This window comes from Chelmon rostratus, chromosome 5 (genome assembly GCF_017976325.1).
Source record: "Chelmon rostratus isolate fCheRos1 chromosome 5, fCheRos1.pri, whole genome shotgun sequence".
Taxonomy (NCBI): Eukaryota; Metazoa; Chordata; class Actinopteri; order Chaetodontiformes; family Chaetodontidae; genus Chelmon; species Chelmon rostratus.
Genome location: NC_055662.1, coordinates 2361125 through 2383204, shown reverse-complemented (window position 1 = coordinate 2383204; position 22080 = coordinate 2361125). Strand labels below are relative to the sequence as shown.

The 22080-nt window shown below is 42.6% G+C and overlaps 1 protein-coding gene across 1 annotated transcript in view; it reads right to left on the bottom strand.

Moving 5' to 3' along the window:
- Positions 1-22080, bottom strand: part of cacna1ba (calcium channel, voltage-dependent, N type, alpha 1B subunit, a) — a 137525-nt gene that overhangs the window by 21954 nt on the left and 93491 nt on the right. Inside the window, exons 29-43 of the mRNA XM_041936942.1 lie at positions 15842-15938; positions 14970-15130; positions 14699-14836; positions 12870-13071; positions 12016-12180; positions 10400-10510; positions 10237-10320; positions 9614-9619; positions 6935-7051; positions 6665-6730; positions 6402-6493; positions 5521-5671; positions 4761-4888; positions 3512-3608; positions 636-741 (exon numbers count right to left, since the gene is read on the bottom strand). Of these exons, the coding sequence (XP_041792876.1) occupies positions 636-741; positions 3512-3608; positions 4761-4888; positions 5521-5671; positions 6402-6493; positions 6665-6730; positions 6935-7051; positions 9614-9619; positions 10237-10320; positions 10400-10510; positions 12016-12180; positions 12870-13071; positions 14699-14836; positions 14970-15130; positions 15842-15938 (1721 nt within the window). The remainder of the gene's footprint in view (positions 1-635; positions 742-3511; positions 3609-4760; positions 4889-5520; positions 5672-6401; positions 6494-6664; positions 6731-6934; positions 7052-9613; positions 9620-10236; positions 10321-10399; positions 10511-12015; positions 12181-12869; positions 13072-14698; positions 14837-14969; positions 15131-15841; positions 15939-22080) is intronic.

The following is a 22080-nucleotide window of genomic DNA, read 5'->3' as shown; positions in this document are numbered from 1 at the left end:
AAGCCTTCTAATGAGCCCAAATGGGAGCCACATTTGCTCATTTCCAGCTCTGAGAACTGGCGCTCATCTGTCAGCGTGGCTGTGATGGCTGACTGCTACAGGAGCCGTTTCACATGACCTAAGACACACGTCATCTATCGTTTGCCTTTGTCAACAATCATTTGCTTTTATTGTATCAGGTTTATTTCCAAACCAGAGCTGGTGACAAAACAATGGAAACATTAACCAAGACGCTTTTGTTGCCTTTTATTTCGCTTCTGTCGAGTTTAAATGAAGTGTGTTTTGTGATGAGTAAACAAGGCGATTAGGTTAGTCTTAGTGTGGTGAAGGAGAGAAACTTGAATTCAACTGTAGTTTGAACGAAGACAGCGTAAGTCTTTACTGCTTCCAACAACAACAACTGCATCGCAGATTCACTCTTTTTTGTTTTTCCTGGATATACACACTCACGCTCACCAGTGGGGGGTTAAACTCACTCAGAACAGGCAGAACTTAATAAAATAATATTGCTTGAGGCGAGATTAACATCATTCATTCAATGCTGTCTTTACTTGAAAAGGAAAACCAACCAAGAAAAAAGACAAAGAGCATGCCTTTACATTAGTCTATTCTACTGTCTGGTGGGTTTCTCTGACCTGAGGCCAGCTTGATCTCCAAGGCGGTGCGAATCAGGGCCATCAGGGTGGAGGTGAAGTGAACGGTGTTGTCATCAGCGATGGGCATGTTCATTTTGACGAGGCGCTGAGGAGAGGAGATGAGTGGTGACAGAGAGACATTAGATCACTGAGTGATAGCAAATAGCCCCGTCAGAACACACAATTCACCCAGAGAAATCAATCTGTGTGCTGCTGTGATTCAACACCCTCCATGGATTCACTCCCCGAGCGTAAAAGTCCCTCAAATGTGCTCTATTAAATTTTGTTGAATAGGTGCAAGTTTATCCTTATTGGTAAAATGTTACTAAGACCCAGTTCAGCACACAAAAAGCCTTCTCTACAAGAATGTACAGAGGAGACAAACTAGACATTCACATTCACTGCTATTAGCTACAGTATGCACTACGCTGCAAGTCAAAGTGCACTGGTGCAAGACTGACATTGACCGAAAAAAAGGTGAGAGAAGGCATGTAACGCATAACCATGAAGGTGCCTCGACAGTCGCAGGAGCTCGACTCTGTGGTTGCCATCATCAACTTGGAGTTGAGGAAGTTGAGTATGCTCTACATGTACAGTGGCAGCTAGCAATAAAGAGTGTCCATTCCACCAAGCTTGGGCAGCCTTAGCAGGATGATTTTGTTCATTTCGGACCAATGGCACAACTAGATGCATACAGAATGGGATTGTTGCTGTAAGAGTTGAGCTCCCCTGAACACAAAAAGCATTCACCTACATGTGCTATCAGTGGCAGTGCAGAAAGTAAGAAAGACCAGATTCAGAATGAGACGGGGATGGAGAGCTGAGGGGCAAACACACACACACACACAGGCACAACCACACTAATTTGCATGTGGTCAAACACTCACCTACAGACACACACACACACACACACATACACACACACACACACTAGAACAGACTGCACAATCAGTTAGATAGACAGCAATACTGACACCTAGAAATTACAGTATAGAAGCGCTTTGAGAAATAATTCTTAACTAAAAATACACGGTGAATAAGATCTTATATTTTATTTCAAGAAAAACTTAACAAGGTTTTATTTGCTAACATTATTACAGCCTACGCCACATTATGTCCACGTGGATTTTATATGACCTGATTTACACCTGGTATTAACATACCACCCACAACTGGACCTGTTATCTGATAATGACATCTGATCGCAGGCCTTTACATATACACCTGGCATTATCATCTTGATTCAGATCCTACACACAATGTAATCATGTGCAGCTCTCAACATGTATTGGAGCTGGTGGACCTGTCTAATATGGTGGATCTTAACAAACAATGTGCCATGCATGGGTCACGTGACAGACAGAGACAGCTGAAGGCAATAAACACTGACCTGAAAAGACTAATTTCCATAAATAATCATTACAAAAAGAAAGACTGTGAGAAGATGAAGACATTTTTCTGAACGTTGCGCACAAATGACTCTTTGTTGATCTGTTTCTTGGATCCTAAACACACCAGGCTGTGCAGCGAGGCACCACCACATCCTCCACCCTGGCCGGCGGCCCTCAGGGCTGTGTGCTCAGTCCTCTCCTGTACACCCTGTTCAATCACAACTGCACAGCCACCCGCAGCTCCAACACCTTTGAGAGTATCCCGACTGGCTGTATCACCGCTGGCAGTAGCACCGCCCTCAACCATCAGGCATTACAGTGGGTGGTGAAAACTGCATAGCACATCACCAGGATGGAGCTACCATCCATCTAGGACAGGCATGTCCAAACTATTCCATAAAGGGCCGTGGCTGCAGGTTTTCGTTCCAACCAAGGAGGAGCACACCAGGCCAACCAATCAACATCATAGGATCCCTTAGTTATCAGCTGAAAAGGGAGATCAGCTGATTAAATGAGTCCAGCCTGGTGCACTCCTCCTTGGTTGGAACAAAAACCTGCAGCCATGGCTGATCTAGGACCTCTAGATCCAGTGGTTGGGACGCAGGACGAAGGCCTATAGGATCGTCAAAGACTCCAATCACCCCAACCACAAACTGTTCTGTCTGCTGCTGTCGACTGCACCCCATGACGATGATCACATCCTGTTTTGCAGTGCATTCTGTGTGCATTCATGTGGAGTTTTCTTCATTCAGATCAGCTATTCAGATACAGATGCCATGTTAACATCAGGTGGAAACTGGGTCTACTTTTCATCTATCTCAACCAATAGTCTGTAAAAAGAAAAAATTGCATTGACATATTTTTGCCAATATTGTGCAGCACTAACATTATGACACACAAACACACACGCACAAGCACACAGGCACACAAAAATATTTCCACCAGTGGATAGACGTTAGATGAGATGAGTGAAAGAATGACAGGGAATGGGCAGCAAAGACAGAACTAGAAAGTGAAAAGCACACATAGAAAAGTATTACTCCCACAGAAAAGCAACAGAAGCTGCAAAAACACACACTCATACACACACACACACACACACCTGAGCGCACAGACACACACACTGCTCCACAAAATAAAACCCCAAATAGGACGTACCATTCAAAGGAAATAGTGACATAAAGTAGCAAATTTCCTCCATAAACATACTATATTTTGATCAACATGACTTTAAGTCTCTTTAAGTTAAACTCTAGGCTGTTATCATTGGTGATGGGTATTAGCCCACACAAGCAGCTATGCTCAAAGAAACAGTAAAGACAGTAAAGATGAGGTAGGGGCTTACACCAAAATTATCAGAGCACTAGCAAAACAAAGTGAAGGAACGAGGGAACACTGCAGAGCACAGACATTGGCTTGTGTTCACGCCAGTGGGAGAAAGGTTGTCGAGCACAGGGAAGAAGGTGGAGGAAGAGGAGGGTCTACCTTGTAGGCGACTCTCGGCGGACATTTCTTTCCCAAACCTAAGGGTGGGGACATGTGGAGCAGCATCTGATACATATCGAGGTACTTGATACGGCCACTTGACAGGGTAGGAAATCAAAAATAAACAAAATGCAAACAGAGAAGGATGGGGAGTTAGAGAAGGAGGAGAGGAACAAAGGGGAGAAATCAACAAAACAAGAGAATAATGGAAAGGAAAAACAGAAATCTGTTGTTAATAGATTTCCTAGAGTGAGATGTAAGGTGGATGTCATCCTCGGCCACTGTGTCGGGGCACAGGGATGCATCGCTGTGGAACTCAGGATCCCTGACAGGAAACATGGGATGATAAACAGTGAGTTTGGTGGGAGGGGGGAGGAGGGGAGAGAAGAGGGACGAATGGGTTGACCCAACACACAGGATGCTGATGAGAGGGAAGAGAAATGACAGCATTGTAACGAGGATGTCTGCCTCAGCATGCTAGCAGACATCCCACTGGTACTTCAACCAGGGTGCACGGAGACAAAGGTTTCAATGCCAGCCTGAACACTTTGGGGCTTTCACTCATAGCCTGGCTTTCGTCCGCCAGACGTGTTCATAAAAAGACTGTATCACATTCTTCATAAAGCTTTTGATCTGATTCAGATATTTTATAGATCTGAATGTACTGGTCAAATTTCTCTTTTAAGGGTTAACTTTGATAGGAATGGGAAATTTCTATTTCAGACAGGAGAAATGGCATGGCATCCTTTGAAAGCTTTGTTTCCTCTCCGGCATCATCAACCAAAGCCAGTCAGTTTGGAGGGGCGGGTGCTAGTGTAAAGGCGATTTCATTGGTGCACAGCCATTCAGTTAAAAATCTCTTGGCATAGAGGTACACAAAGCACCCTAGTGACGGAAATGTCTGGTATTTGCAAACCTTGTATGCTACCCTATTAGGGCAGTTCTTCCCTAAGCCAAGGGGGGGTGAGATAACGCGTAACAAATTGTACATATCCTTATAGGAAATCCGTCCGCTGTGGAAAAGAACAAGCACATCAATAAACAAACGTTCAGGACAGCTTTAAAATAAAACAATGATCATCAGTGGGCTGACTGCATTCAACAAGGTATAGGAACAAGGCCTGCGTTTGAGACCTCATTCAGTCACCATAGTCACAAACGGGGAAGAGAGGAGTAAAGTTAGGGCGTCTATTCCCTCCACTTTACTTTATATGCTGTTCTCTGGGGCCAGAGGGAAGCTTGAACATACCATGCAGCCGGGTCGTACTCGGCCCAAACCCGGATGAACTCATCGAGGTGATGAGGCCCCAGGATGGAAGAGTCTCTGGTTAGGTACTCAAAGTTATCCATTATGACAGCCACAAACAGGTTCAGCATCTGGAACACAGGCGTTACGCAGGGTTTACATCTGTATTTTGGCCTGGTCACACAAGCATTTAAAACAATAATTTTGAAATTTTGGAACAAAATGGAGCACTGGCACGATCAGCTGAGCTGCTTGTGGGGGCGAACAAATCTCAAGTTCAACTTTGGTGAACTCTGACACACCGATCTGTGCTGCTGACCAGTGGCAGCTGTCTTCACAGTGCTGACCCCTGAGGGAATGGAGAGCTGGAGCATCTATCAGAATAGCATCATAGCATTTAGCTACCAACTAGCATATAACCCTAAACTATACTGATCAAGCTTTAGTAAACCAGCTGGCTTGAGGAGCTACTGTGACAGACAGGCACTTGCATGTTCCTGGCTGGCTAGCTTGTTAGCTGGCCAACTACAATGGTTCACCAACTGGCCATACAAATAGTCACAATGTTTCCAAACTTCTAGCACCATCAATTTCTCAAGGACATTTAGAGGAACTGTGAAGTGCTTTGTTCTGGTGCACTTCTTTCTGAGTACAAAATCAAAAGGATCGGACCTTTTCTGCAAGGCCAGAGTGATCCAACAGCCTCATCTGACAAGATAAATCACAGGCCAACAGTTCCAGTTAGGTTTGTGTCAGTACTGACCAGGAAGGAGCAGAGGAAGATAAAGGAGACAAAGTAGAAGTAGGCAAAATCACTGCCGCACTCTTTCCCGTGGGACCCCGATCGCTCGTCACAGGCCCGATGACTCAAACATGATAACATGATCTCGTGCCAGGCCTCGCCAGTCGCGCTCCTAATACACAGAAAAACACAGAGAAAAACAGAGAAGCTTTTATGAAAGAGACATAAAGGCCTGGCAGCATTTTGCAGGTTCATAGTTCAGTTCAACATAAAACAGACAAGGTTGACAACTGTGCTGTTTTTGATCGTGAAATGATTATTTACTATTATTAAATAATACAGTAATACTATTGTCATGCTCTGTCTACATAATGATACACTTTTTGCATTAGCATATTTTGTTCATAATACTGCAGGAGAAAATGCAGGACTTAAGCCAAGCCTTTAAATACCTCTGTCTCTTTCCATAATATTACTGTGATACTATGGTGGTGACAACCTGTCACAACCTGTCACCATCATAGTCTGTGAGATCCAGTTTCTAGTTTCACAAAAAACGTCTTTGTATCTTCCTCCTCAGCTCCCTCAGTTCTGAAGAGTCTTGTAGTTAAGTTGGATTGTCTGACTGACTGACTCGCCGTCCAGTTTCTTGTGTTGTTTTTGCTTTTGTCAAATAGAATAATGCTGGAAAGAGGTGACATTGTCTATGTTTGTTGAACTCCACACCTCTACCTGACTCTCTATCCCAAGCACGTGCATGTCTTATTAACTGCAGCAGCTGTGATATCATTAGATGTTTAAACAGCACAATGGATTTGGTGCATTACCTACTGGTCTGTCTGTCCACCTGGTCAAAGTGATCTAATGTGCTCATGAGATATATATAAAAAGGCTTCTTATACCTGAACAGCAGCATGAGAGCTTGGAGGAAAGTGCGGAAGTTGTTGTGGTGATTAATCGCTGTGTCCTCATTCAGATCAATGTTGCCAAACACCTACAGCACACACACACACACACACACACACACACACACAGAAATGGATTTGAACTGTCTTAGCAATATGCAATTCATGTTTTTCATTGTTCAGGCCACAACATTTTAATGAAACGTGAACCACTATGTGATTATCATGGCCTCTGTGACCACAACAAAGACATCACCCACCTGCATCCCAATGATGGCATAAATGAAGAACAGCATAGCAATCAGGAGGCAAACATAAGGCAGAGCCTAAAGGAAACAACAGGAAACCAAAACACTTTCAATTATTAATATCCACTCTGAATTATTCCAGCCAGGACGTTTGTGTGTGCAGGCAGTTGCTGCATGTGGGTGTGTGTAAGAAAACCAGCACACGTTCATGTAGATGCTAGTATACTACATGCAGTGTGTGCGTGCACATGTCAGGGAGCATGTGATAGTGTGTGTGAGCACCTTGAAGGACTGGACAAAGGTCCAGAGCAGGATGCGGATGGTGTAGCCCTGCCTCAGTAGCTTGATGAGCCGGGCAGCTCTGAACAGCCTGAGGAAGCTCAAGTTCAGCAGTCTGTCCTGTTAGACACAGACGGGACATCAAGCACTTACCAACCAGTCATCACTCACCGTTAGACACAACAATATCAGGGTTGAAGTGTTTTAACAGTCTGTTTAGCTGGGTAGAAATGACCACAGTGGTGATACTGCCCACCTTTAATAAGCATGCATGAGTGAAAACATATGAGGCCCAGGTGTAAATACACTCAAGATGGATTACAGATCTAACCACAGAATGTGAAAAACTCCCCCACCAAAACCAACAGATTTCACTGTGCTGACGTTTAACTATTTATTTCAAAATGCTTCTTCAATTTATTGACTGATATCTTTTGTCATTGATTGAATTTGTTTCTGCATTTGTACATTTTGTGAAATATTTACACATCAGGACTACAATCCTTCAGTCATCTCGGTTGTGGGTTACGGTATAAAGATTTGCATTGTCTTCCTTCTAGAACAGGGGTGAACCATACGCTGTGCAGAGCTACAAGTCTACTGGTTTCAAACAGCTAATAAAACCTGGATCATGTCTCATGTGGGAGAGAAAGCAGCAAAGTGCATTAGTGTTGTACAGGAACTGATGTATCTGTAGCTGAAAAGTCTGAGTGCATCACAGATTTAAGCATTAACATTCACTAGTTTCACATTTTCTGTTTATCTTAAACAATACTGACATGCCCGGCTGTACACTGAAAGAGTTTTTGCATATTGTAATTGTCCGACCCATACTGGTCGCATATTACTCCTTTTCAATGTAAGTGATGGAGGACAAATCCATATTGTTCATTTTGTATAAAAATGCAACGTGTTTAGTTCAAAACTCCTGCTTGGTGTTACTGTCCCTCCACTGTGGCTTTTGGAGCAAACACTGCTAGAAGGGAATTTTATGACAAAAAATGTGAACATATCCTTTAATCTGGAATACAACAGTGGGTGATTATCATGCACTGGCAGCACAGAATACAGAAAGTACATCTGCTGCACACAGACACACACACACACACACACACACACACACACACACACACACACACACACACACACACCCACACACACACACACACAGAGAGCATGAACTAAGCGTTTCATCCATTCTGGTTTAAAGGCATCATTCTGTTAATAGCGCCTGGTTAGGAAGAGAACCTGCAGACTGTTGGCCCATCAGTAAACATGACCGCCAGTCCTTGCTCTGAAACATTTACACACCCTGAAAGACGTCAGTTGTCATGCTATGAGCTAAGCTCATTAAAATATGCTGTGATGATGTGCCAGAGACAAACCCATCTCCTGCTTTGGGCCTTAAAGAGCCACTCTACTGATTCAACATTTCAGCATGAGAAAACAGCTGTGTGTGGAGCTTTGTCGAGTCTGAGAAAGTAACCCTGATGATGTCATCAGGCCACAAATAATACCAGAGAGAACGCAGTGATAATCTGACAGAAGACAATATCAAGTTGCATTATGGGAAGCATAGGATCCACTACGCTTCCATACAGTAAAAAGCTTGACCCTTTAGAGGGAATAAAGCCCTTTCAAACATGCACTCTGTAACGTATCTGTTGAAGTGGTGGCTTTTTGCCATTTTTTTTAATACATAAGGCTGACGTTATGTAACCTAACAGCACAGAGCCACAAAGGCTGAGCAATATCTGACACCTGGCGGATGAGAAACAGTGGTGTCGCCCCTCTGAGTCGAAAACGCAATGATCGAAAGGAAGAAGATTGTTCTCTGTTCTCTCGCAGGCATTCTGAAATGCATTTTGCTGAAGAGGCTTTAGCTGAGAGCCAGGAGTATGAGGGATGCTTGGCCCCTCTTTTCAAAGTGAATCTCCTAGTACATTTTCTCATCAACAACATTGTTCATATGAAATCTGCTGCCTGTTGTATAGAATATAAAATGACAATTTAATATTTACTTGGTCACATAGTGTGTGTGAAGTGTGTTGCTGAATATTCTTCACTTTATGAATATTTAGGAAGGGTCTGATGCTTATTGTAGTTCGGACATATTGTGTAAGTATTATTTTTTAACTTCCTTTTTTAAAAACTGATGTGACATCAGAAGAATTTCCTTCATAAATTAAAATTGGCTCATACACACTGTTTTGTGTTTCATTAGACTGCCTTCATTTTCTTCATGCATAAGAAGTGATGGTATTACGTATTACAGTGCTCTTGACAAGGCAGAACAAGCTGTGCATTTAAATTTCTCTCTGTGTTTATTGAACCGTTTGGTTCTGCAGCTTTTATGTTAATGTGATGGCATTGAATGTGTTACAGAAATGTTCCAGACTGACCCAGTCAGATTGCCACTGTGACTTGTTCAGACATGTAAAATGGAACAAGCTACATGTTTAAAATGGCATAGGGAAAGTCAGGATATCTGGGCCTCTGCTACATAGATTTCGACCATTCATATTTTAGTGCATCTCTCACAAGCTCCACAACCTTATGGAAACAGAGTACTACATTATTGGATTACGCTTGTAACTCACATTCAAGAGACCAGAACATTTTTTTATTGAATTAATCTCTAGGTGAGCTAAAAACAAAGAACATCAACAGAAAGTCACTCACCGTAGTCTAGTGATGTTTGGGACCAGGGCATGGCAACACCGGTGATGACAATCAACAAGATGAAAATGTAGAGGGAGAGAGAGACGGAGAAATAAAAAGAGCAAGAGGAAAAGAGAGAGAGACAGAGAGAGAGAGAGAGAGAGAGAGAGAGAGAGAGAGAGAGAGAGAGCAGAGCAAGACGAGGAGAAAGGCAGACAGAGGAAGGAGAGGCGAGAGAACAGGAACAGTCATATTGCACAACATAAACTGATACAGATCAACAAATACACACATGGAAATCAGTCAAGGGCTACTTCACAATACACACAGGTATACAGAAAGGAACTGGCTGGAACGAATAAAGAAACTGTCAAACAACACAAATAGCACAATAGAGTATTGTTTGACTGTAAACCACACATTACTCTCTGAGGTGGATAAAAAAAAAAACATCCATCCTCATCTCCTGTACCAGCCCTCCCCTCTCTCCTCATCTAAAGCTGTCAGGCTCTCTGGACCGCTGCCGTATGATTGTCTTTGCTGACGTGGCTAGTTAGCTTGTTTGTACAAAGCTTGCTGTACATGCTGTTCCTGCCCCAGCTCATTACCGTGACAGCTATGTTGTTTGGATACGGCGTTCTTACATTGATTTCAGTCACCAGGATGTCAGTGATGCTGCCCAACACGGTCACAAAGTCAAAGACATTCCAGGCGTCCTTTAGGTAGTTCTAAGAGACAACAGTTGAGCGTCATTAGCTGTTTTTCATTATTCCAGACATTTAAAGTTGCTTCATAAATGTTACCCACCAGTGGACCAAAAGCAATAATCTTGAGGATACATTCCAGAGAGAAGAGAGTGGTGAAGACTATGTTGAGGTTCTTCAGCATCGCCTCATAGAAGTCTGGAGCTCCGTGGAACTAAAACACAGGGGCAGATGGTGTTTAAAGGTTTAAAGGCTCATCAAGGTTTCCTTGCTGACACGTGGGTGTAACAATGTTTAAGGGATAGTCTGAAATATGCTTATTTGCTTTCTTGCTGCGAGTCACATGACAAGGTAATACCACTCTCATAGCCGATACTCATATCTCATACTCACCTACAGAGGGGGTTCTGGCATATTATCGTGATAGCAGTGTATATTGCCCCCCTTGCAAACGCCAGCAAGGCCTGTGATGTCATTCACTCAGTTACAAGCAAGCTGCAGACGCAACACCTGCATGCCCTTCTTCTTATTTCTGCTGACTCTGATCGTCTCTGCCCTCCTCTCTGCCCACATTCACTCAATATATTATAACATATTGAGCGAATGTAACACCAGAGACAATAAAATCCTGGATTTATTTTAGGCCAAAACCAAGGAGGCATAAAACTCATCACCTCTCCCTCTCCTGGGAAGATCTGATCTCAACCTGGTGGACCTCCTACCTGTGGACGAACCTCTCGTACAGGCAGCCACACACACTGAAAGGATGGTCCGGTGAGGCTGAGGAGGCTCTGAAGGACTGTTATGTGGGAAGTTCTTTGTGACACTCATGGGGAGGACATTGACACTCTCACACACTGTATAATGGATTATATCAACTTCTGCATGGAGAATGCTGTACCCACCAGGACTGTACAGGGTTTTTCCAACAACAAAACCCTAGATCACTCCTGACATTAAGGCTCTCCTCGAGGAAAAAAGAGGTTCTTAGGCCAGGAAACAAAGAGGAGCTGGAGAATGTGCAGCGGAACCTGAAGGGGAGAATCATAGAACCTACAACCTCCTTCCCTCAACATTTAGCTCACAGCCACCCTGTACATCCACTGCATTTACTGTCCAATGTCCTAGGTCGGTCCTGACTTCCTTCCTCTTTGCAATTGGCCTCATCACAGACGGGGACACAAGGGAATACAGAGAACTTGATTTGTGGATTGATGCAAGCAGAGCACCTCCAGATCAATGCAGGGCAAAATAAACAGCTGGTTGGGTCCTTCCACAGGTGCAAACAACTCCCCTTCTACACCAGTGAGCGTGCAGTGAACAGAAACTGACAGGCCTTCAGTAACAAGTTGCTTCACCCACTGTGTGTGAAGGAGAGATGAAGCAGGTCAGTGTATACTAAACTGTGTAAGGTCAATATTTGGTTGACTGGTTGGCAGTTTGTGCTACAGAGCCAGGCTAGCTGTATCCCACTGTTTCCAGTCTTTATGCTAAGCTAAACTGCTGGGAGTAGCTTCATATTTAGTGTAAAGACATGAGAGTGGTATCAATTTAACTCTTGGGGAGCAAGAGCAAAGAAAGGGAATAAACTTAAGTCTCAAAATGTCAAACTATACCTTTCCTGAGCTAATGGATTCAGGATTGATGTCATAAAACAGCAGGAAAACTGCATCAGTCCTGCATTGTATTGTAATCAGTATCCTCTTCAAAAGATCTTACCTTCATCATGAGTACCACAGTGTTGAGAGCAATCATGATCATAATGGAGTACTCAAATGGAGCTGAGACCACAAACTTCCACATCCTGTACTGGAAGGACTGCGTGTTCTCAGGCATGTAGCGTGTCAGAGGTTTGGCATTTATGGCGAAGTCAATACAAGCCCTCTGTAACAAAGAAACCACAACTTTGTCTCACTGTCTTCATCATTTGAAAGGAACTGCTCTCAGCATGCATTTGCTATTGATCACTCAATAGCGTGAACAGCTAGCATCTTAAGCCCACCAATTTAGACAAAAAAATAAACAATATCAGTTTTTAAGAACTGTGGCTAACTGATAACCAATTAATGAACATACATTTGGTCCCAGGTGCTAATTATAGTTTAAAAATGGTGGATCACCATTAAGTGTTAAATGAACAACACAGCTCAAAGAGATGATGAGATGCCAGGAACAGACATACAGGTGAATGAAACCCGGACAGACTTGTTTAAAACAATCTTAATCTGAAGGACTGAGGGTAAGCAATTCAATAATTCAATCAACCACTGTATGCTTTTACTTCACTGGCCCATACTGGAACAGACTCTGCACAACTTGGACCAATCAGTGGCCACACCTAAATTATGTTTAGAATCCACTCAACAGTTGTATTGTGTGTGTGTGTCTCCACCTGTATCTGTGATTGCCTGTGTGTGTCCTTACGCAGACTAGTTGACTCAATACACAGATGGGTGACAAGTGTCTTAGTGCAGTGTCGTTCCACCATGAGTCTCCTGAACAGCTTCAGTGCTGTCAAAGATACTGTCACCATCCCATAAAGCTCAGAGTTGTTTGTCATGTCAATGCTTTACCTCATTCTTTTCCAAGCTGCACTCAGACAAGGCTTTGTCTCCCTGCTCCTGGAAGGTGATAATGATCAGAGCGACGAAGATGTTGACGAAGAAGAAAGGGAAGACTACAAAATAGACCACATAGAAGATGGACATTTCTATCCGGTAGCCTGGGCTGGGACCCTGGTCTTCAAAGGTGGCATCCACAGAGTGCTTCAAGACACTGCAAGGAGAGTGAAGCGCAACACAAACAGAGTGTGTGGTTAACCAGGGCCACAGACACACAACACTGACACGGTCAAAAATATCCTCCATCATGAACTACATATGCAATTCAGCTCAATGAAAAAGAAGACGCAGCAGATGTTCCTTCGCCTAAAAGCAGAAATTGACAAGAAAAAGTCTTTTGTGAATGTGTAACAGGCATGAGGTTGATATTCAGCATTATAGATATGGAGGCTTGCTTTCAGTAATAGAATGAATATGCTGTTCCCTGTCTCCACTGTATGATACTGTCACTGAACGGACAGGTATGCACACCTGCAGGAAATGGTACAGGCTACCTAAAGGTTCCCTTAACAGCACTTGTGGACATGCTGATAGTTGTTTACATTTGTCACCATGTTGGTAATTTCAGTAGGTGATCTGTCTGATAACTGGCTCAGCTTTCATCAATTTTCATTTCTTGTATAAGTCGCTGCATTAATTGACATAACTCTCCCATCAATTACAGCATCAAGACAGAGGAAGCCCACCACGTCCACGAATGCCCTTTTGTGGGCCTGCAAGGTGTGGACATCCGGTGGAAATGAGATGAGCTGCACCACAACGTGAGGCTGTGACAGCGCTGTCATTGTTTATGTGATCACTCTGCTGATCATCAGCAGCTGCACTGCTGCATTTTTCCAGCTGCCAAATATATTTCATTTCTGCAGTGACAGTGTCAATGCTTTGGGTGGGAGATAGATTAGAGTGTATCTCTAATGAGATCAACCACAAATATTATCCCTTTGTTTCATTAACTTACTGTCATTCAGTGTTTGGAGATAGTTTCTCCTACCTCTTTCTCTTTCCACTGTTTTCTTCTCTGCCTAAGAAATTGTTAAGCCTGTTAAAAGTCCTCCCCCCTGCTGCTAACAGCTTTTTACCTTAGGCAGGACCTTAAGGGCTTAGATGCTTTATGAATAACATCATCATTCACAGAATTTTCTTAGAATTTCATCATTAAGAGCAACTCTTTGCACCAGGAATATGAATATGGCCGTAGGGCTTTCCTCTTCAAAGATCTTCTCTGGTAATTTAGTTTAGTTCAGTCATAGTAATTTAGTTTGGGGAGTTTTGAGAGACTGATTAAAAAGGGAACAGTCAAAATCAAAGTAATAGAGGCTGAGATGTCCTCACCTAACCAAACAAGGGCTAAAAGGAGAGTGAATTTGGATTGAACATGATTCCTAATGAATGCTAATATTAATCTGTCTGCTGGATGTATAAATATAACAATAATAACAGTAAACCAAAAAATACATTTTCCAGTGCAAGACAGGATTCTAGGATTAACACGATTTCACTGACAGATTGTGTGTTGCTTCATCAGAGCGAAGCTCTAGAAGCAACAGATGAAACATGTAGATGGCTTTTTTGGTGTCCAGTGGTTTACCAAGCGCTCAGGAAAAACGGGTGCATGTACATGTATATGTATAATGATAATAATAACAACAAAGAAATGCAAATACCTGTCAGTTACAGACGGACAACTCATTTCCCACTTGTTATGACTCTGCTCTGTATATTCTATATATGTTAGCTTCATGTCTATAAACTGAAGAGGCAAACAAGTCAGCGTCACTCACGTTGGCCAGCCCTCCCCAGTGGAGACAGTAAAGAGGGTTAGGAAGGCCCACAGCACATTGTCATAATGGAACTCGTATTTCTTCCACTCTCTGGGCATGGCAGCCACCTCGTCTTTGTCATAGTCTAGGAACTGTCCTCTGGAAGACATAAAGGCATGAGTGCAGTTCAGTGGGGTTAGACGGGAACAGGCTCTGCTTGTTCCAACGTTTGACAGTCTGCAATTTAAACGTTTCTGAGACGCTAAAAAAGGAAGCGGGGATGTGGACTAACTTGCAGTCCTTCTCCAGGCCTTTGGACTCGTCTGTGCAGTAGAAGAATTTCCCCTTGAAGAGCTGAACAGCGATGACAGCAAAGATGAACATGAAGAGGATGTAAACGATGAGGATGTTCAGCACGTTCTTCAAAGAGTTGACCACACAGTCGAACACCGCCTGACGACACACAGAAACACACACACGTTTGATTCGATTCAAAAACACACACATACACTATGTTCAGACAGATCTCAGGTCAGTCAGGGAAAAAAGGAAGCTCACTGTAGCTCCAAAACGTGCAGCAGTATAGTATTAATAGCCAAACAAAGCCAAACAGTGTAAATACAAAACTTCCCTAAGGTGATGCCATTACTTTAAGAAAACAACAAAAACAGATCTGCGGTCTGTCTTCTTTTGCAACCGAGCAGACCTCAGATGAGGGCATTTTTAATTTCGGACAAGCATGGATACAGCTGATGTGATTTCTGCTGAGCTCATTGAAACTGAAGTCATGATGACTTAGTTTCTAAGCTTTATAGCTGCGCCTTATGGAACACTGAATGCCTGAGGTGGAATTCTTCCTCTGTGCTGTACAGCTCCATTGTGGTTGTACACAGACACTGACCTGCTGCATGAAATACTCACTACAGCACCAAATGTGGATTAGGCCACCATTGAAAATAGTCCCCAGTGAATGCACATTTCCTCCTGTTTGAGAAACGCTAGATCACGGTTTTTAAAGATTTACATCTTCAGTAGGCAGTGGTGGGCACAATCATGTAGAGTATCACTGCTGTGGCACTAAGATTCCCTCCCTGAATCCCAGTTTGCCCTGTTAACCTGTGTGAATGGGTCAGAATAAATGGAAACGCAGCACTGGAGCAGAACCTTGAGCTTTGGCAGACGTTTGATGGTCTTGAGAGGCCTGAGCACACGGAGAACCCTCAGTGACTTGATAGTGCTGATGTCTTTGCCTTTGGTCCCCCTGTGAAAAGCAAAGACAGTTAGAGCACACACAGAACTATAAGATACACATGTGTAGTTCATCAGATATTGTTCAGTAGTACTAACATTACCAATTTAAGATGTATTTCTGCGGTCTGTTGTATTTTCCACATTCAACCAGTGTCTCTGAACAGGATTAGCGGGGGTGGAAAATGAAGCAGGAGGACAACCTGCTGACTAGCTTTCTATACATCACCCTGTCACTGACATTTCCATTGGTAACTACAGTATTTACAGCTACTGTATGTATGTCTCAGTATGCATTTACATTACATACTGAGACATACTGTAGACTCATACATGGAGGAAAATGTTGAGTAGGACTTTTCTAAGCATGGTGGTGAGATATTTTATACTTAAAGGTACAGTTTAGTTGCAAGGTGCATTAAAGCACACTGTGCCTTGCATATTAGGGACGGTTCAAGACAGGGAGAGAAAGACAGAGCATATTAGGTGAGTCAGACTTCCCAGAAGAGGTAGGTCTTTGGGCATTTTTTGAAGCCGGAGAGGAACTCTGCTGCCAATTAAGTTCAGTGACTCATTCCACTACCGAGGGAGCACAGGAGAAGAGTCTGGATTAAGATTTCCTGCTTCGCAATGATAGTAGGATGAGCTCTTGTAGATCATAGTGACTCTAAAACTTGAATGTCTGGTCTTTATGCTAAGCTAGGCTAACCACGTCCTGACTTGAGCGCCACAGTTAATATGAGACTGATATCAATCTTTTCATCTCACTCTCAGAAAAAAGGAAATAAGCCTGTTTCTAAAAACTATATTTTCTATTTTTTGAAACCAAACTAAGCTATGTTCAGCAGAATATTCTCTGTAGTCCCTGGGCCTGTCAAAAACAAAAGCATCACAAGCAATCAAAAGCAATACTTTTGTTGTAGCTGTAAAGTAGGTATAAATGTATTGTATCATAGTTATATGGATGACTAGACAGGGTGGAGGGAGAACACTTCAGTGACACTAACTGGTTGTCATGTTATTCCTGAGCAGGACACACAATACAGACAACCTCACACAGGGACATGCATCTCCTAACCATTCAGCTGTGTGCATCATGTAATCCAGGTTTACATGAACAAATCAGGCTGAAATCTATGTGAACACATGCAGTTAAAGGGTGAAATCACAGAAAGGCCTCCTTTGGCCTTTGGTAAAAACAAGTCTGCGTTTCAACACATTGTTTTCCATGCAAATATGGTCACACTTAAGACTGTGCATCAGGGATCTTAATCAGCAAGATGTCTTCAGTGGCCATTTTGGGTGATTAAGATCTTAGTGTTAAAGATCTGAAAGTAATTTGCCAAATAAAACACACAGAAAATGATTCGTTAGTCATCGTCTGAGGGGATGTTTGAATGAACCTCTGCGAGTTGCATTGTTTTATCTGTACAATTTATATTTCTTTCCTTCTTTGCTTTTCCAGTGTTCTCATTTGCACAAAAGACTTGCAACTTTCTGTCTTCAACACAGAAATGACGAGCAGAGAGTTTACAACAAACCGATCAACTTACCACCGTCCAGAGAGTAAGAATGGCTGCTTCTGCTACTGAGTGTGTCTAAGATCTCGTTTCTTTTCATGAGGGTATGCTAACACCTGAGCACAGTGTCACTGATTGATGAAAACTGAATACACACATGTCAAACTGCTAACAATAGAGCTTATTTTTCAGAAAGTTATTGCTGTTCTTAGAGAATAGTATACCTGATCAACTCACAAGGACTCTCCCTACAACATTCATCAGATACCTTAAAGGCCTCGGCAGCTTACTTTTTCAATGAGCTTCTTACTATGAGTGATGGGATCCATGAACAATTTTCCACGAAAGTGTTTGTGTTTTTATCTGTGCTCCTGTTACTGGTTTGAAGCGGGCAGGACATGATGTCACATATGTCCATGCACCAGAATTTAGTGATATTAGAATCAAAATCTGATGACAGTTGGGGGGTTGTTTCCTTTATGTCTATTGAATCTGATCACACCAAGCTCACACTGTCCTGCCAAAGCAGATTAGCTTTTTTTTTTTGTTAAAATCTTATGGGTAAAACCTATGGGTGTATTTTTATCAACACTAACTTTAATCAAATATAATTTAGTCATGAAAATGCAGAAATACTCAAGATTTGAAAACATGTTTTCAGGGGGCTTTATACTTTGATCAAAATTCTGGCTTTCCACACAGTTTGCAAAAATATCAGATGAAGAAGAAATTCTTTGATAATCAAAGATATGGGTTAATATCTACAAGCAGGTCTTCTTGGATACATCCTTAAGGTGTAGCAGTGGATGCTTTCCTTCAATGGAAGCTGCATAGAACTAACAGGAAAGTTGTGCCCATCTTCGTACTACTCACCAAAACTAATGCCAAGAGTAGAGTACGCAATATCATCCGATAACAGCCGGAATAGTCAGATGTGGGGCATCGTGTACAAAAAAAAAGAGTATCAAGCAGGGCAATTGCTCGCTTTCGACCGTGAATCACAGAGGAGGATGTTGACTGTGTCACCTCACGATGTTCTGACAAAACGATACGACACAATTTTGTTGCCCAACTTCTACGACTAGTTCCTTGTCACTGAGCCATTAGAGTGCATAACACACTGCTGGTGGCGGTGGAGGCCTCAGGCCAAAGGCTGTGAGGAAATAGGATTCACATTGCAGCCATAAACACTTTGTTCATGAACAGACTCCAGCTTTAAGCACACTCAATGACAGAGTGAAAATCCTGTTGTCATGGAAAATGGCAAGACGCGATGAATCATACAACAAATATAACAGCTAGTTGTGTGAACAATGAAAAAAAAGACTTTCTCATCACAGACCTGGCCAATCACTGTGTAAAGTGGGTGTGCTTGCTGGTCGCTTTGGGAAATGACAGATGCAACCCAATCTTAAAGAGTCTGAGATGCTGTTCAGTGGTGCTGTTTAATGACCTGCCTTTATTTGAAGCAATCTGACCCATTTGTGATGACACTATCTGAAATCAGCTGGACAGCTAAAAGGGAAAAAACTACTCCACTGAATTCTGGACACTAGTACACTTAACTGACGGACTGTTAACGCTGTTTGATTTGAGTTAACTGTAATATTTGTTTTTGAGGTACCAAGTGCATGTCCTGCTATAATAAAATTAATTGCATTGTACTTTCAAAGTCATATATACATATTTGCTATATCTAAAGGTAAATGAGGAACAGGATCAAGAGAAAACACTCCTATAGAGTATAGGAATACCATGAATTCATAAACTGGGTGGTGTTCTCTTAAGGAGGGATATAGAAAAGATAGAAAAGAGGTGGGATATAGAGCAGAAAGTCTCAAAAGACGATAAAAAGCCTACAGTGTTGAAAATCTGATTCACAGAGGGAGGATAAGCCAAAAATCACCTGACATATTGCAAGTTCTTTAAAATCACCCAGAAAGTGTCAAATAATAGAGGCCTATGACATCTGATAGCCCTGTACTGAATAAGCACTTGAAAACAATGATAAGGTTAAACAGAATGTGCACACAGTGAATGTCACAGGTAACGTCTTGCTGTCTTACAATAAAAGCGCAAAAGACTCGTGGTTTAAAGCCTCAAGCAAATTCACTAAGGGACAAAAAATACAACAATCCTGAGCACATATTGGTTGAAATAAATGTTCTATATAGCGTCAGAACGTGTGTCCTTGTGCCAATCAATCAGCTTCAAAGCCTGCAGTCTGCGTATCCTGCCTACTGTACAGTGAAGCATCTCCCCATGTCATATAATTACATAAACATGAAGCCAACGAGATGAACACTGACAGAGTACAGCTGCACAGCTTCGGTCAGTGAACTGTTCCTGTTAAATGTCTTTCATTGGTGTATATCAGGTTATATATTCTGCACCGCAGCACTAAAGTGGGCTATTCAAACAATTCATGTCACAACACAACAAGATTTACCGTATTTACACCCAATAAACCCTACAATAAGATTTAGTTCAAGCTTCTGTCTCAATATAAGTTTTGTTACTGGGATTTAGTGTTGAAATATCTTGTGTAATCATGCCCGGCGGTAATTGTCCATCCATTCATTTTTATGCTGCTTATCCGAGGCCGGGCTGCAGTGGCAGTGTGCTCAACAAGTTAGCCCAGACGTCCCTCTTTCAATCAACGTCTTCCAGCTTCTCCTGGGAGACCCTGAGGCATTCCCAAGACAGATGAGACACATAATCTCTCCTGCATCTTCTAGGTCTTTCGGGGACTAATGAACCAGACCAACACATCCTCTGTGGAGGAGGTGGAGTCGGAGGACTCAGGAGAAGCCTTGGCCAGAGGTCTCCGGGGTGGTGAGGAAGCTCTTCAGCAGCAAGGTGCCGGGTGTGGATGAGAGTCGCCCTGAGATGCTGAGAGCTCTGAACATCGTCGGGCTGTCCTGAATCACATGCATTTTTAAAGTTGTGTGGATGTGGCAAACTGCAGGGTGGTGGCTCCCATTTTCAAAAAAGAGAGGGGAGGGTGTACTCCAATCATTACCGTATTACACTGCTCAGCATCCCTGGGGAAGCTTAAGCCAGGAAGCACTGGCTGGTTGGTGCACCTCAGATCCAGTAGGAGCAATGCAGATTTAGCGGTGGTAAAAATGAAACCTATGACTCCGGTGGCTACGCTATGATATTATCTGAAATGGATTATAGTGAAAGGCTCTTCATTCTTTGCCCTCACTAGGTCCCTTACTCCAATCACAAACACATGCAACAACTTCCATGCTCTGATGCACATTAGTCTGGCATGCGTTTACAGTGACACAGGGCCGGAGGGTTTTCAGCCCAGACACTCACACAGTTACAATGAGGGCTAGGAGAACAACCACGTAAGATATTCTGATAGCTTTCAAAGAATACCCCTCAACACCCAGATATATATATATATATACAGCGAGGAGGCTGGAGAGAAAGCGAGATTGGACTCGTTACAGGGGCTAAAATGTGACAAAAGTCTGTCAGATGCTCAGGGGGATGTGAAGGTTCAAATGATAATGAGGACATCTGGCTCAGATGTGGCTGAGGCCATAACTGTTCATCATTTTCCTGGAACGAGAACAGAGAGCTGGGCCCTGAAAACAAAATCTGTCTTCCAACTGTCTCTACACTGCTCTATTTTTACCTCCATTACACTCCAGAGTCTCTCTCCCTCTCTGTCTGCATCCCAGAGAGTATGGATTACATTACTCTGGAAGGCAGCTGCATTACAAAATAATTTAAAGGATGGGTCAGATTTTTTTCAAGTCTATTTTAATACAACCCTGATTCCAAAAAAGTTGGGACGGTGTGTAAAATGTATATAAAACAGAATGTAATTTGCTAATCCCTTTTGATATCTTCTCAATGTTTGACCTCATCTGCTTGACTGATTATTGTAAATATCGGCATTTTCTGAATTTGATGCAGCAACACAGCTTGTCTGCAGACTGTGTTTTTTTTATTTGACAGTGCACCTGGAGAAAGACGGGAGGCACAGAGGGAATTACACGCAGCAAAGGGGGGCGCTGCGGTCAGGACACGGCCTGAGTACATGGGGCGTGCACTCTACTCTACCACTAAGCTATCATGGCATCCATGCATTCTGTTTTTACTTATGTTTTACACTGCATCCACTTTTTTTTAATCTTCTATTCTTATTCTTTTCAGGGTGCATCTTAAAAATAAAGTAAAAATCTGATATATCGTGTACGTATCGTGTCGTCTTGTAGTGGAGATGGAATGTGACTAAACTGCCTACATTTGGTACTCATATTTTCCACAATAACACTGCCCATCATCATACAATTTGGTGTCAACTTTTTCTGTAGCCTCAGTTATCACACACAGCTACACATGGTTGAACTTCAATTTGAACTAAGTTCCTCCAACAAGCAAAGGATTTCCTTCTGTCCAGTACACACAGTGGGCACTTTCCTAAAGCAACAGGTGCTCTTACTCCTTATTATGTATTCACTACGCATTTCTCAGTAAACGCTGACAAACACAAATATACCTTTGTCCATAAAAATCTGCTTTTATAACCTGATCCTCATTCATTCACTCCCTGACAACCTGTACTTGCTGCCTGTCTCCTATGCTAAACAACACTGGCTGTGTGTGTACTGT